The sequence below is a fragment of the Chanodichthys erythropterus genome, chromosome 24 (genome assembly GCF_024489055.1).
Source record: "Chanodichthys erythropterus isolate Z2021 chromosome 24, ASM2448905v1, whole genome shotgun sequence".
Classification (NCBI taxonomy): domain Eukaryota; kingdom Metazoa; phylum Chordata; class Actinopteri; order Cypriniformes; family Xenocyprididae; genus Chanodichthys; species Chanodichthys erythropterus.
Genome location: NC_090244.1, coordinates 15,245,979 through 15,262,487, shown reverse-complemented (window position 1 = coordinate 15,262,487; position 16,509 = coordinate 15,245,979). Strand labels below are relative to the sequence as shown.

At 38.5% G+C, this 16,509-nt stretch overlaps 2 protein-coding genes across 2 annotated transcripts in view; one reads left to right on the top strand and one right to left on the bottom strand.

Moving 5' to 3' along the window:
- Positions 1 to 296: 296 nt before the first annotated feature.
- cnot4a (CCR4-NOT transcription complex, subunit 4a) lies at positions 297 to 13,924 on the top strand. The gene is made up of 13 exons (XM_067379249.1): positions 297 to 536; positions 1,799 to 2,021; positions 5,297 to 5,494; positions 6,756 to 6,842; positions 7,141 to 7,242; positions 7,454 to 7,579; positions 7,699 to 7,820; positions 8,906 to 9,115; positions 9,259 to 9,316; positions 9,401 to 9,656; positions 9,749 to 10,183; positions 12,085 to 12,318; positions 12,411 to 13,924. The coding sequence occupies exons 2-13, from the start codon at positions 1,848 to 1,850 to the stop codon at positions 12,728 to 12,730; spliced, it is 2,322 nt and encodes a 773-aa protein (XP_067235350.1). The 5' UTR covers positions 297 to 536; positions 1,799 to 1,847; the 3' UTR covers positions 12,731 to 13,924.
- Positions 13,925 to 14,368: 444 nt separating this feature from the next.
- The window catches only part of tmem178ba (transmembrane protein 178Ba), a 2,852-nt gene continuing 711 nt past the window's right edge, over positions 14,369 to 16,509 (bottom strand). Inside the window, exons 2-4 of the mRNA XM_067380206.1 lie at positions 15,967 to 16,083; positions 14,718 to 14,855; positions 14,369 to 14,625 (exon numbers count right to left, since the gene is read on the bottom strand). Coding sequence (XP_067236307.1) covers positions 14,369 to 14,625; positions 14,718 to 14,855; positions 15,967 to 16,083 — 512 coding nt within the window. The remainder of the gene's footprint in view (positions 14,626 to 14,717; positions 14,856 to 15,966; positions 16,084 to 16,509) is intronic.

Below are 16,509 nucleotides of genomic sequence, written 5' to 3'. Positions count from 1 at the left end.
AGTGCATTAAATTTATATTACATTACTATTTGGTGAACTTCAATGAATATGATACATTTCAAATAAAATTAATGTAAAAGCTGTAAAAATGTTAAAATATAAAACATAAAAATGTTTTAATTAAAATACTTATTTTATCAAAGTACTTTTCCTAAATCTGATAACATGACGTTGTATCGCCCCTCGTGACGAATCTAGAACATTGCTGATGTTGAAAATTACGATGACAAACTAAACTACATCTCCCACAATGCATTGTGCATCGCATCTTGCGCAAACTCAATGAGAGGTGACTGGTTACTGTATTCCCTCCTCATTTCAGTGTAAGATGGTGGTAAAGAATCTGCTACCTAAATAAACAGTCAAACTGAGTAGGAAACATTTAATCAATACTGAACATCTGAGCTGTGGAGTAGTGCTCATTCCAAACTATCAGATAGGCACATCTGATCAGTTGAAAGGCAGAAACCCCCGCCTAAACTAGAGTCAATATCCCTTGGAGTGGAATCCCTGCAATACAGGACCAGCTAGTTGAAGTGAGTACCCTACAAAACAACTGCTTTAATCGCTATCAGTGCACCCTAATATAATTACCTCAGCGGTATTAGGTTTGCATATGTGTGTTGAAGCAGACTAACCCCATGGTTAAAGCATAAAACTTTGAGTTTAAGTGAAGGGTGAAGTTAAAGGTGTACAGGCGGCAGTTCCTCCTCTAATCGCCGGGCCGAGCAGTAGGAGAGTCTCAGGCTTTAGCTCTGTGTAGGCCGCAAAATAGAAACGTTCAGAAAACACTCGTTGTCGACAAAAATATATGCGAGGAAAGTAGTTTTACTCTTTTACAAGCAGTTCAAGATATGCGTGCCTTTAAGTTTGTATGTTATTGGTTGTGGAAGAGTGAAATCGATGTTTTAGGCGTTGTGTTATGTGCCGCACGTCAGTTGAAGTCTGTCCCAGCTGTGGAGACACCTGACCGGCTTTCACAGCGACTGACGCGCCGCTACACATATACGATGTGAGATATCAATAATTGTGATTTTAATAAAGATTCATAGATATTAAAATAAGCATTGAATGTGTTGTTTGTTTAATTATTGTCATTTTGAAGCAGAAACAACGGAGGTCTACGAATCTAAACATAGTGTTTTGATCTGGAATGATTTGAGAGATTTAAGTGGGAATCTTTTATATATGTTTTCGCTGAAAACAAATAATAATTTGCGTTTAGAATTGATATTTTTATCAGTATTGGCTACGTCGTTTAAAAATGCGTACAATGTCAGTGTTGGACAAAAGAGACTGAATCGCAGGTTGTGATTTGCAGTTCATTTAGATATAGTGTTTTGTTCTGAATATAACACTGGTTCAGTATTCCGTGTAAAAACGAAGTGGACATAATGTAATTTATTTTGGTGTTTTTTTTAGTTTTTTTTTTTAATCTGTGCATGGACTTTGAATACCTGCCATACATTCATCTCTAATGTGACCCAGTGATCCTATTCTTCAATCCCAATACATCAGCATGTTTATAGACAACTGGGCCAATTGACTGCAATGAGAGTAACATGAAAAGGCTTTGTGGTAGCTTGATGTTTTGAACTGCTTTAAGCCCTTGACAGCTGACTATATTAATTTGTCATGGCTATTAACAATAGTTTTGAGCTAACTGTATGTCATTTTTCAATTTGAATATTTAACAAGAGCATTTATGTAATGGAGTAAAGTATTGTCATCATCGAGGCTGCCATGTTTAAATCAAATCTCACTTTATCTCAAACTACTTGCTGTGATTTTCCATCAGCCCCTCAGCCGACCTGCCACAGACTCTCCTGATCTTGCCGTGCAATAGGATGTCCCGTAGTCCAGAGCTGAAGGAAGACCCCATGGAGTGCCCACTGTGCATGGAACCGCTGGAGATTGACGATGTCAACTTCTTCCCCTGCACCTGCGGCTACCAGATCTGCCGTTTCTGCTGGCACCGTATCCGCACAGACGAGAACGGCCTCTGCCCTGCTTGCAGAAAGGTAAGAAGTTACTTGAAAGCTTCTGATGATTGTGATAGACTTGTTGTTATACTTCTAATTTGCGAGACGCATTCTAATACCAACTTCACTCAGTATTTAGCCAGCATGTTTGCAGGTTATTGGGTCACTATTACACTGACATACTTGATCTTCGCTTTCTCAAATAGCAGTCAATACCGATATGGCTGATTGCTATATCTCTAAAACAGTGGTTCTCAACTGTTGGGTCAGGAGTTAAATGCAAGTAATGAAACACAACTAATAACCTATATAATTGTGGATGGATTGTATTTGGCAAAATCATAATTGTCAATTATTCCCTTGAAATTGTAATTGTGATTATTAATTACAATTATCACAATTTACATTGAATGATGTTTTGAATAGCTTTATACCATTGTTTGAAGCAACTTCATGCCATATTTTTAAGCTGAAAAAACTTTTATTGCTTTTCTATAGCATTAAGCCTCAAAGGTCAGCTATACATTGCTTTGGTTTCTTATTAATATAAAAAAATATATGCATGCTTTTATACTAAAATTAAAACAATGGCATTGGGAAAAACCCTTAAGATAACCTATAGAAAGAAAAAAACACATCTTAAAGGATTAGTTCACTTTCAAATGAAGCTTTTCTCAACCTCAAGCCGTTCTAGATGTTTGTCTTTCTTCTTTCTGATGGACACAATCTGAGATGTATCAATAAATATCCTGACACATCCAAGCGTTATAATGGCAGGTAGCGATACCAATGAGCATGAAGCTCAATAAAGCACATCCATCCATCATAAACGTACTCCACATGGGTTAATAAAGGCCTTCTGAAGAGAAGTGATGCATTTGTGTAAGAAGAATATCCATATTTAACAAGTTATTAAGTAAAATATCTTGCTTCCACCAGACTGCCTTCTGAATTCAACTTATGTAGAAAGTATAACACCTCTCGCAGTTCAAAACGCTTACGCTATGTCCTACGCCTTCCCTATTCAACTTACGGAAAAGGCTTAACTGACGCGACGCCAGTTTAATTGTAATCACGATTAGAAGTTCGATAAATTGTGCAGCCTGGTTGTATAGCAAAATAAAAATGCTTATAAATATTTTTTAATGGATGAAAAATTACTTAACATTTTTGTTGAATGCATCATCTGTTACAAATCTATGCATGATTAAAGAAAACACATGGTTTGTGCCGACCACAATGTGATGTGAATATTTGACTCCTAAGAATATGAATGCAAACACTTAATTCAAGACAGTTTAAGTTTTTCCATTGTTATTAAATTAGTAATTTTAAGTACTGAATTAATTTTTAGCTATTACTTAATTATTAAGATTGAAAGGATCTCAAGCTGACTAGCCGAAGACGTTACTGTAGTTTACCCATTAATAGACACAGTACTTCCTTGAAAATAAATTCCAGCACAGCGCTACAACAACCATAATGAAATGACACTTCACAATAATGCTTTACAATAATATGGCACATATTTATGGCAATTTATCTGTTCAGTAAAATACCTAATAAAAACCCCATCTTCGTGTCGCTTTTACATTTCAGATCCCTCAGTTCTCGCCATCTCCGAATTACAAGCTCTGTCGTGTTCTCTTTTTTCCAGCAGACTCTCCTATTCAGCATAAATTTGTTGATTCCCTGGAGGTTCGAGATTTAGCTGCTCCATGTCAACCTTTTTCACTCATTGTGACAACTAACCTATGTCACTCCAACACCAAACATGTGTCAAAGTAGCCGGAGAAAGTATTCTCTATTTACAGATATGACGAGACACGCACAGGCGAGTGACGTACAGTACAGTCCAAAAGTTTGGAACCACTAAGATTTTTAATGTTTTTAAAAGAAGTTTCGTCTGCTCACCAAGGCTACATTTATTTAATTAAAAATACAGTAAAAACAGTAATATTGTAATAAAAAATACCTGTGTACTATTTAAATATATTTGACAAAGTAATTTATTCCTGTGATGCAAAGCTGAATTTTCAGCATCATTACTCCAGTCTTCAGTGTCACATGATCCTTCAGAAATCATTCTAATATGCTGATTTGCTGCTCAAGAAACATTTATGATTATTTTCAATGTTGAAAACAGTTGTGTACTTTTTTTTCAGGATTCCTTGATGAATAGAAAGTTCAAAAGAACAGCATTTGTCTGAAATACAAAGATTCTGTAGCATTATACACTACCATTCAAAAGTTTGGGGTCAGTAAGAATTTTTATTTTTATTTTTTTGAGAAGAATTTAAAGAAATTAATACTTTTATTCAGCAAGGATGCATTAAATCAATCAAAAGTGGCAGTAAAGACATTTATAATGTTACAAAAGATTAGATTTCAGATAAACACTGTTCTTTTGAACTTTCTATTCATCAAATAATCCTGAAAAAAAATATTGAACACAAATATTTTGTACAATTGTACACATTAAATGTTTCTTGAGCAGCAGATCAGCATATTAGAATGATTTCTGAAGGATCATGTGACACTGAAGATTGGAGTAATGATGCTGAAAATTCAGCTTTGCATCACAGGAATAAATTACTTTGTGAAATATATTCAAATAGAAAACAGTTATTTTAAATTGTAATAATATTTCACAATATTATTGTTTTTACTGTATTTTTAATTAAATAAATGTAGCCTTGGTGAGCAGACGAAACTTCTTTTAAAAACATTAAAAATCTTAGCGGTTCCAAACTTTTGGACTGTACTGTATGTACACAATATAAACACATATAACCATAGTGAATCATGGTAAGACAAAAACAAGCTTTGGAAGAAGGATTGATGTGTTGACTCATTAAAGTATATATATTTTGAACTATCCCTTTAATTCTGCTACTGTGTTTGGTTGCCACTTGTTGCCCAATATACAGTCTGGTATCTGAATCAGTTTAAAATCATAGCCACTTATCTAGAGAACTGGATGGTTGATGTGTATTTAAATGAGAAGTTGCCATGACTATATTGTTGATTCTTAAAAAAAAAAAATCATGCGCAAGCAGTGGCTTGCTTTTCATGTTTCGCAGTGGTGAAATATTGTCTGATTAACCGGCCTTACTGTTCTCAAGCCCGGTTATGCATTTGTGGCTAAAGCGTGTTGCACCACTTTCTTGGCAAACCAATGCGATGTAGCTCATCTCGTTCACTGTGGTGGTGTCAGCCTGAAAAATTGACCTATTTGCAGAGTTCTTTGAGCATGATAGCCCTCTCAGGATACGGGTTCAAGCGAGGTAACAGGCGCTGTGTGTGTTCTGCAGCCTTACCCGGAGGATCCGGCAGTGTACAAGCCGCTGTCACAAGAGGAGATCCAGAGGATAAAGAACGAAAAGAAGCAGAAGCAGAATGAAAAGAAGCAAAAGGTGACGGAGAACCGCAAACACCTGGCCAGCGTCCGTGTGGTGCAGCGGAACCTCGTCTTCGTGGTGGGACTTTCTCAAAGACTCGCGGACGCAGAGGTGATTGATCTTTTTTTGTTGTTCTTATTAGTGTTGTCAAAAGTACCGACTTCGGTACTGAAATTTTACAAATGTGACGCTTTGTGTTCGGATTCGTAAACGCCTCTGATTGGTCATTACGCTCTTGCACTCATCAGATATGTCTGTGATTGGCTACAATGATTAATGCTTCAAAAACATGTTGTAAATGGATATCAATGACACTCTTGACCGAGCACTTACACAGATACACACGGAAGCGTTTGAAAGTAGTCATCTATAAGTATATATCCTTTCAAACACTCCCGTGCATTGAACAGACATACCTGTTGAGCACGTGAACACAGTGGCCAATCAGAGGTGATTATGAATCCGCTCAACAGCCCTCAAGCGTCACATTTTTAAAATTTCAGTACCAACTTGGTATCGAAGTCGGTACTTTTGACAACACTAGTTCTTATTATATAATAACTGTTTTCAGTTTTAATTTGGATCTGCATTTTTTTGAATAGACTATTTGAATATACAAATTACTAGATATTTATTTAATCAAAAATACAGTAAAGGCTGTAATATAGTGGAATATTATTACAGTTTGGAAAAACTTTTTTCTATTTTAATGTTTTAAAATGTAATTTATTCCTTTGGTAAAGCTGAATTTTCAGCATCATTACTCCAGTCTTCAGTGTCACATGATCCTTCAGAAATCATTCTAAGACAATGATTTGCTCCTCAAGAAAAATTTCTTATTACTATATGTGTTAAAAATAGTTAATGTTTGTGGAAACCATGGTACCTTTTTTTTTTTTTTTTTTTTTTTTATACATGTCTTTGCTGTAATTTTTTATCAATTTAATGCATCCCTCCTGAATAAAAGTATTAATTCTTTAAAAAAAAAAAGATAAATCAAAACTTTTGAACAGTAATGTACAATCTTAATAAATAAAAGTAGTAATTTATTTTAAAAATTAACAGTAAATGAACGGTACATGTATCTAAATCACTGTTCATGTAAAGAAGAGCAGATCAACCTGTGCCCATATCACATCAGTGAGAAATATATCACTTCCTGTGGGAGGTAAATGAGAATGGCACAAAAATAGAGCTTTTTTCATCAGGGAACAGTTTACATTTTGCTGAACAAAAGGAAATGTCCTCCCTCAGAGTCCTTTTACAGTAGTTTGACTGTGTGAAAAGTGGGCAGAATGCAGCGTAGCGTCGATTTTGTCGTTCATGCTATAATTCACTTGAAGGAATCACCGTCACTTTGATCATTTCTTAGGTTCTAAAGCGCCCAGAATATTTCGGGAAGTTCGGCAAAATTCATAAAGTGGTCATCAATAACAGCACATCATATGCAGGTTCACAGGTAGGACAAACTTGATTCTTCAGTTGTTTTTAAACCTGTATGAATTTCTGTATGAACACAATGATGATATTTTGAAGAATGTGGGTAATGATAGCAATTGACTTCCATAGTATTATTTTCCATACTATGGAAGTCATTGTCTTCAGCCGAAGAATGCACTATATCTTCATTTGTGTTTTAAAAATAAACAAAATGAGGCATGAGGATGAGTAAATGATGTTAGAAATTTCATTTTTGGGTGAACTATCTCTTTAAGGCTACAGCAAACACGCTTATATTTTGACCTTTCACTCCACAGGGTCCTAGTGCCAGTGCCTATGTAACTTACATTCGTTCAGAGGACGCCCTCAGAGCAATACAGTGCGTAAACAATGTCATAGTGGATGGTAGAACACTCAAGGTAAGTGTTAATCCATCACAGCACAGTCCTTTAAACAAATATGATTCAGAACGTCCCTTAGAAGTGTTATGACACTTAAAGTTTGTTGTTTTCAAATGCGTTTCCAGAAACGCTATGTCAAGCATATTACATTTATGAAAAATATGTATTGTCTTCATCTATCATTTTAAAGTTATTAAAGTAGTTATGTCTGTTGCTGTTTTGTCTCCAGGCTTCTTTAGGTACAACAAAGTACTGCAGTTATTTTCTTAAAAGCATGCAGTGTCCCAAACCAGACTGCATGTATTTACATGAACTGGGGGATGAAGCGGCTAGTTTTACAAAAGAAGAAATGCAGGTGAGCGATTATGCTGATTCACTGCAGATCAATCAGTTAATTTCAGTCAATACATCAATTAAATTACATTTAGAAAATGACTTTTGCTCTCTCTCTTTATGTGTAAATTTTGTTTTTAGGCTGGGAAACATCAAGAGTATGAACAAAAATTACTCCAAGACCTTTACAAAGCGAACCCTAACTTTTTACAAACCTCAACGTGTGGGGAGAAGTCGAAGAGCAAACCTAACTCCACTCAGAGGTGTTGTTTTTAATCTCTTTTTAATTTCATTGCTGCAATCAAACAGTGTAAGATAACAATATCCAGATTTTTAATTGGCAGTGAAAGTTTGCCTTATCTTTGCAATATATTCAGTACGTAATTATATGATAATGAAATGAATATTTGAATTAAATAATAATATGGTGATTAATTATATTAAAATATATAAAAAGAAAATGTATACACTACTGTTTAAAGGTTTGTGGTTGTTTTTTTTTTTTTTTGAAAGAATTCTCTTATGTTCACCAAGTCTGCACTTATTTGTTCAAAAATACAGTTAAAAACAGCAATATTGTAAAATATTTTTACTTTAAAAAAAAAAATACATTATTCAGTGTCACATATTACGTGACACATCAGAAATCATTCTAATATGCTGATTTGCTGCTCAAGAAACATTGTGCTGCTTAATATTTTGTGGATCCTGTGATGCATTTGTTCAGGATTTTTAATGAATAGAATTTTCAAAATAACAGTATTTATTTGAAATACATTTTTTTGTTATATTATAAATGTCTTTTTACTGTCACTTTTGATCAGTTTAATGCGTCTTTGCTAACTAAAAGTATTTATTTAAAATCTCACTGACCCCAAACTTTTGAATGGTAGTGTATATAATTCAGTACCACAAAACCAGTCATAAGGGTCAATTTTTTGAAATTGAGATTTATACATCTGAATAAATAAGCTTTCCGTTGGTGTATGGTTTGTATTTGTACGAGTTCAGATACAACTGTTTGAAAATCTGGAATCTAGATAAAAAAAATCTAAATATTGAGAAAATTACCTTTAAAGTTGCCCATATGAAGCCCTTAGCAATGCATATCCACTCACAAAAAATAAATAAATAAATAAATATCTTCATGGAACATGATCCTTACCTTAATATCCTAATGATTTTTGCCATTAAAGAAAAATCAATGTATTGTTGGCTATTGCTACAAATATACCCGTGTGACTTAAGACTGGTTTTGTGGTCCAGCGTCACATATATGATTAATACGTTTCTCTTTTCTTTGAAAAGTGTGGTTCCCCTTTTTAATTTGGCTTTATTTTATTCCCAGACCAAATAGCACCAATAAAGAAGGGTGGCCCACATTACAGAGCTATGGGAAAATGGTTAACGGTTTAACCACAGAGCATCGCAAGTCCCCTCCTCTTTTAGACTGCCTAACAGACTCGGACCACATGACTCCAGATGACCCAGACCCTGAACAGGGAACAGAGCAGAACACAGGCCTCCCACCCTTCCCATCAGCCTTAGAGCCTACCAGGTACTGTATTGCAGAAGCCTAGCCAGTAGTGTTGATGGATAACAATATCCATTGACTCATCATAAATGACGGCACTTATTTTCTTCCTTTGTGGGTGTATAAGTGTTTTGGTGCTTGCTTATTACACTGTGCTTTCATTCCAGTCCAATTGACAAACCATCAGAACCCATAAGTATAGGAAACGGGGAAAATATATCACAGGTAAGTGCTTAAAAAAAACTGAATTGCTGAGAATAGTTACCATGTTTTGTTTTTTAATTCATCTGTCTATATTTGGTGTGGCAGACATCCAGTAGCGATTCCCCATCTCCTCCACCTGGCCTTACTAAACCCAGCCTCGTTGTGCCCATCAGTGTGGCTGAACTCGCAGCACGCTCACCCTTCGAGGGGGCGGCAGCGGAGTCTCAGTCTCTTTTCTCAGACAACAGCAATTTCAGACATCCCAACCCCATCCCCAGCAGCCTGCCCTCCTTCTCCAGTTCACCACAGGGAGCCTCCGACTGGCCCATGACTCCAGAACCACAGAGCCTTTTCACCTCAGGTAGGCGTGTGCAGCGAATGCGATGTAGTAGGATTTCGGAACAATAAGATTTCCAATGGGGTAAACCTACCAATCTCTCTTCCTTGTTGCAGACACTATCCCCGTGTCCTCCTCCACCGATTGGCAGGCGGCGTTTGGTTTTGGCTCTTCAGCCAAGCAGCAGCAACAGGACGATGACCTTGGCTTTGACCCATTTGACGTCACACGGAAGGCTCTGGCCGACCTCATAGAGAAAGAGCTGTCAGTCCAGGAGCATTCCCCCCTCTCTCCCAACCCCTCTTCCCATCAGACCAGCCTCCCTAACGGCCAACAGCGCCTTCCTCACATCCAGCACAGAGGCCTCTATAACTCCTTCAGCCTTCCCCAACACATGGCCGCACGCCACCCCTGGATGGGCCTCCCTACCCGCAATAACCTCACACACTTGAACCACACGGCCACCGCAGCAGCCGCGCACAGCCATTTCTTAGACCTGAGTATGCCGGCCCAGCACCACAGCACCGGCCTTGGGGGGATTCCTATATCAGGTTAGAGGATGCATCTGTCTTGTGTGCTCCAGTTTTTTTGTGAATCACCTGTGTCTTTTAAAACACCTGGTCTAAGCGGAGTACTACAGATGTACCCCACTGATCCAAATAGAAACAAGTTGTTGAACTCATTCCCAGTATGTTTATTGTTGTATTTTGTTGCATTTTAGTTGTCACTTTTTTTTTTTTTCCTTTTCTTAATATCGGCTAATAACTAAAATTACTAAAACTGAAACAAAAATAAATTATTATTAAAATCACATAACAAATTTAATAAAACTTAAAGGGTTAGTTCACACAAAAATCAAAATAATGTAATTTATTACTCACCCTCATGCCGTTCCACACCAACCTTTGTTAATTTTCGGAACACAAATTAAGATATTTTAGTTGAAATCCGATGGCTCTGTGAGGCTTCCATAGGGAGCAATGACACTTCCTCTCTCAAGATCAATAAAGGTACTAAAAACTTATTTAAATCAGTTCATGTGAGTACAGTGGTTCAATATTAATATTATAAAGCGACGAGAATATTTTTGGTGCGCCAAAACAACAAAATAACGACTTATTTAGTGATGGCTGATTTCAAAACACTGCTTCATGAAGCTTCGGATTGTTATGAATCGGTGTATCAAATCATGATTCAGATCGTGTGTCAAACTGCCAACGGCTGAAATCACGTGACTATGGCGCTCCGAACAGCAGATTCGATTCACTGATTCATTTGTGCTCCGATGCTTCCTGAAGCAGTGTTTTGAAATCAGCCATCACTAAAAAAGTCGTTATTTTGTTTTTGTTTTTTTGGCGCACCAAACACATTCTCGTCGCATTATAATATTAATATTTAACCACTGTACTCGCATGAACCAATACATTAATGGATCTTGAGAGAGGAAATGTCCTTGCTCTATGCAGGCCTCATGGAGCCATTGGATTTCAACTATAATATCTTAATTTGTGTTCCGAAGATTAACTATGGTCTTCCGGGTGTGGAACGGCATGAGGGTGAGTAATGAATGACACAATTTTTTGGGTGAACTAACACTTTAAACTAAAATAAAAGCTGAAAATATAAAAATAAATAATAAAAGCAAATAGAAACCTTTTATATTCAGTTAGGGTTTGGTTTAGGGTTAGTTACTTGTAGTTATGTATAATTTACTGTTATTACTATAGTAGTACATGTAGTAACATGCAACTATGGCACTGTAAAATAAAGTGTTACCAAACAAAAATGTCAAAATATAGAGATATGAGGTTTCCACCTGACAGCGACAATATATTCTTAACTGTTTAGCTTTTATTTGATTTTATTTATGTTTTGATTCGATTATGAACATCATGTCAACGATTCAATTCCACGATGCGTTGCATCCTTAATTACCAATATTACTGCACATGGCTACATTTTCGTCAATGAATACAAGCAGTTGGATATATGAACCTTTTTATTTTATCTGCTCCAAGAAAGTAGACTTCCTGAATGTAGCAAACATCAAACAATACTTAAATCTCAACACAGCATACGGCAGGAGCATTTAGAACTAACAAACATGTTTGAAACTGTCAAGTAGTGTAGCCCTACTTAAGTTACAATAGCGCACACACAAACACTTGTGCACTTTCACACACACTTGTGCGCTTTCACACACACTATAAATATCGCGCATAAAATAGTTGGTACATTTTTTTTTTTATTACTCGCTTTTGTGTTTCGCCTCCCTCCGCCATTTTACGCTACCGTGAAAAGTGCGTATGGAACATCAAAACATCAGTAGGCATCGATTATGCTCTATTACTACATCAATGCAGAATTGTCCACGTCGTGATGCATCGTAGAAATTATTAATTTCAAACACCCCTAGTGTAGACATGGTGTTCATTCATTTCTTTTCTTTCAGAAAACAATGGCTCTGTGGAAAGCATAAATGTGAAAGAGTGGCAGGACGGACTGCGAGCACTCCTACCAAATATCAACATCAACTTTGGAGGCCTCCCGAACTCTACCTCTTCCTCCTCCTCTTCCTCTACTTCCAGTGTGAATCACATCGGGGTGCCGGTAGGCTCAGCCGGAATCTCGCACGGCCTCAGCTGGGACAGTGCAGCCAGTTGGATGGACCCCGCCATCATCACAGGTGCGTTTTGTGTTTTATAAACTCTCGGACTGGTTACGGTTAAAACCTTCACTGGTAATGGTGCTCATTCGTGTCCATTTTCAAAACTCCAGGTATCCCAGCATCCACGGGCAACAGTTTGGACTGTCTCCAGGATGACAATCCGCCACACTGGCTCAAGTCACTGCAGGCGCTCACAGAGATGGACGGACCCCCCAGCTCCAGCGCACTCCCACAGCCCCCGCACACCGGCCTCCTGGACGCGGCGGCCCACCTCTCCTTACACAGAGCCGCCTGGGCCCCTTACCTCCCCCCACCCACACTCACCCCAAGTCAGTTCCACTCCCCACCTCCAGGCTTTCAGACAGCCTTCAGACCCCCAGCGCAGACGGCCACAGACATCCTACAGAGTGCCGGTATTGACCGTCACTAAAGACAACCCTTGATTTAACTGCATTACAAACATGAAACTGCAAATATACCCCTTCCATTAATAACGTAACATAAGCTCTTGTCTTTCTACCATTTCCCTCTCCATCCCTTTCCCATCTGGATTTGTTTGTCTGTTGTCACTTTTTTTGAAGGCACACGTACATCTCTGTAGTATGAGCACCATCAGTGCAGGGTAATGATTTTAATGAAGGTGCCTGGGAGATTCAGACAGACACTGAGGGTCTTAACACATATACACACACCTTCACATATGATTATGGGGGGGGAAGAGTCCGACATTGAAATGTGTAGAGAAAACCATGAGCACTGATGTGTACATGTGACTAATAACGGCTAAACGGAATGCGCTTAAACGAATAACATGTCTAATTGGCCTCACTCCTTCATCCAAGGTACAGACTTCAATTTAATACTGTGAATCTTTACACTTCCCGTATGTTAGGTCTCACCATCACTCAAAGGAAACGGAAGCGGATTATTTTAAGACAAGTCTATGTAATGCCCTCTTCTTCTTACACGCTTAATTTTTACGGAGCCACAGGTAAGATTTTTGAGGGCATTTGTAGAGTCAAGACCCTGGTCCTCCTCGGAAGGGAGTTAATGACAGTGGTACCTACTATATCTAAGGGAGGAAACCATTTTGTATTCAGGGCGTTTGTCTAAAGCATCTTTGGGCAAGGATAGTGATGTGAGACCTGACATGCTGCTACAGGATGTCTGCAGTACCTTCATTCCCAAGAAGTAAGGTGAGCAAGACCACTGCGGAAGTGTTTATTGGCTTGCCTATAGAATAAGCCATTCATACAAGGTATGAATCAGGAATCGAGTCTGGAACCTTGGGAAGGATGGTGATGGTAATAAAAGGGAGACATGTCAAGGCATGATTGCAGAGAATACGAGTGTTGAAAGCGTAAAGACAGGCACAAACTAACATGCCCCCATTCCAAGGCCTTCAAATGATTTCTACTCTTTTCTTTCTCATCTGTGTGGCCATACTAAACAGTATTTATCAAATGCAATCACTCATTCGTTCAGGAAAAAAATCAATGTAGTCCAACATTTGGGTTTAACATGCTGCTGAAATCATTTAATACAAAATAAAGCGCTAAAAGAGAAGAACTGACCCATTTTCTGCTGGTCTGGAACAATGAAAATCTTAAATAAAATTGAGTATTCAGTGCCTCTTGCTTGATTCTCCTTTTTTTTTCTGATGTTGTGTAACTTGAGTAGAAACAGTAGGATTGTTTTCTTACATGAGGCATTTTATTGTCCAATGAAGAAATTATTGACATTGAAAACAATTACAGCACAATGAAATTCATGGTAAATCATACATTGGAAAGATATTTGAAACGGTGAGTTTGTCTCGAAATTCAAACACGATCTACTGAACACAAAGACAAACACCAAGGACATGCTGAACTCATGTCATGATGAAAGCTTTTATACAATTGTACAAATGTGCTTTCATAGATCCTTCTTTTATAAGTCCCAACAGCCGTGGCTTATCACCTTCCAGAACAAAATGTCTTTCAACAGCTTCCGTGCTTTTAATACCCATAACAAAGTCTATGAACAAGTTTATGTTAATGTACCAAGTGTCACAACATGTGAAGCTTTAGCACACCGTTCCGTTCTCCATGCGAGACTTAGGACAGGAGGTACGGGATGGTGGAGGAGGCTGAATCGATGGTGCCAGGGTGCAGAAGAATCCTGCTATGAGGGTCAATCCCAGCCCTCCCCAGGCACTGAACATGGACCAGCCGTAACCATGGCTTATATCATCCGGGAGGCTGAACAAATAACGTGGGTAGCGAGACAGTTCGAAGTTGATGCCGGCCACACAGGTGCACAGAGAGATGATGCAGAAGGTACCTGTGGTGGGACAAGATACTAATTAGTAGGTGTTTGGTGAATGGGGTAGAACCCTAAAACACATTAAGGAGCCATTTAGGAATTTCACGTACCTCCCATAAGGAAGAGTAGACCAGCAACGTAATGCATGAGGCCTTGCTGCCAGCAACAGCCCAAAACACCAATGGTCCAGCCAAAGAGAATGATGGATAGAGCCATGCCCATGAAGCCAGCTGTCATCCGACGCAAATCTGGAGGTGAAAATAGCAAGTTACTGGGGGTGCCCTGCTCCTGGATGACTACTTTCTTGTAGAGTTTAGTTCCAACCTGCTCGAGCACACCTGGCAGAAATTTGTAGTAATACTGAAGGCATTGATTAGTTTGTTCCAGCTGAACTCGGCAGGAAGGTGGCAATTCCAGGAGCAGGACTGGATACCCTTGCTTGAAACTCTACCGCTATATCAAAAGCCGCATTTCCACTGCAGGAACTTTCCCCAGGGACTTTGTGGTGGTACTCTGTATGTTTCGATCACAGGGACCTGGGTCTAAATGAAGTTCCGGGTAAAAATTTCCCCTCAGAAAGTCCCTGCTCACGAGGTAGTACTTTTTCAAAGTTCACAAACTTTTGGCAGTGGGACTTGGGCACTGAACATGCTGATTGGTTGAGTTCACACAGCATTTCGCAGCATTTTATTTCAACCAAAAGTCTGGTGTATGCAGTAAGAGTTGTTTGCTATTTGAATCAACAATGGAGTTTAAAAAATAAGTCAGATGGACCGACAACAAGGTTGGAAAACGGAGGACGAAATCCAGCGGGAACTGGAAAGTTGTGTGCAGTCCTACGTCACTGGACTAATTTGCCTAAACTTAACGGTACTTTAGACTGTGATGGAAATGCAGACAGCAGTAGGTCTGGGGGAAAAAAAAGTTCCTGGAACAAATTGTTGTGGAAACATGGCTACATGGGCCCAGAACAAAATTTGTTATGGGTAGGCAACCTTTAAAGTGTGGTCGCATTTACTGTTACTCAGCAAAATTTTGTGGGCGAAATCCAATTCATTCCAATCAGAATTCTTGCAATCAAGAATTTTGCATTTCCTCATGTTTAATGCAAATTTGCTGTGCCTACCAAAAGAAAGCTGCTTGGTTTGAAAGTGACTTCTATGTGAGCATTGCTGCATACTTCTCTATGCTATTGACAATGGATCTTTAGATTTCAATTAAATTTTGCTAATGTGACCGCACCTTTATCCAGGGCCCAGTAAGTGCACTAGTAATATAGAGGACTTCAGTGGGAGGACCCCTTTGAAAGAGGGCACGGGACAACACTGATGCAGACTGAAAAGAGCAAGTCCCACTTACGCAGGGCATGCCAATCATCTTGCTGGATAGTCTTGGTGATGTTGTAGGAAAGATCCTTTCGTGTCACAGCAGATGAGGAGTAATAGTACTTTATAAAGGAGCAACGCTCAATAGTTCCTGGGAAAAAAACAAGAAAATCATAATGAGCATCCGATCCCAGAATGATAATCAGAACTTGTACACATGCCCTACTCAAGCTCCAAGATGTAAAGTGGGCCCGGACAATTGGGATGGTGGTTATTAGGTGGACCAGGTCCCCTGTTGAGCCGAACCTGCTTGTGCATATGGACAAGTGTCACATTTAGATGTGTAAACTACACAGATGATCAAGTGAGTATTGCTCATGTGGACTAAATTAGTAGTTCTCAATCCAGATCCCAGAGTACCCAAGCACATCATGTTCAGTTCTTGAAGCCTCTACTAATGAGCTGATGAAATATATTATGTATTGAATGAGGTACTCATCCAAAATGTGAACTGCTCAGGTACTCCAGGACCAAGATCACGAATCACTGATCTAAGCCACTACAATACTTAGAGAAC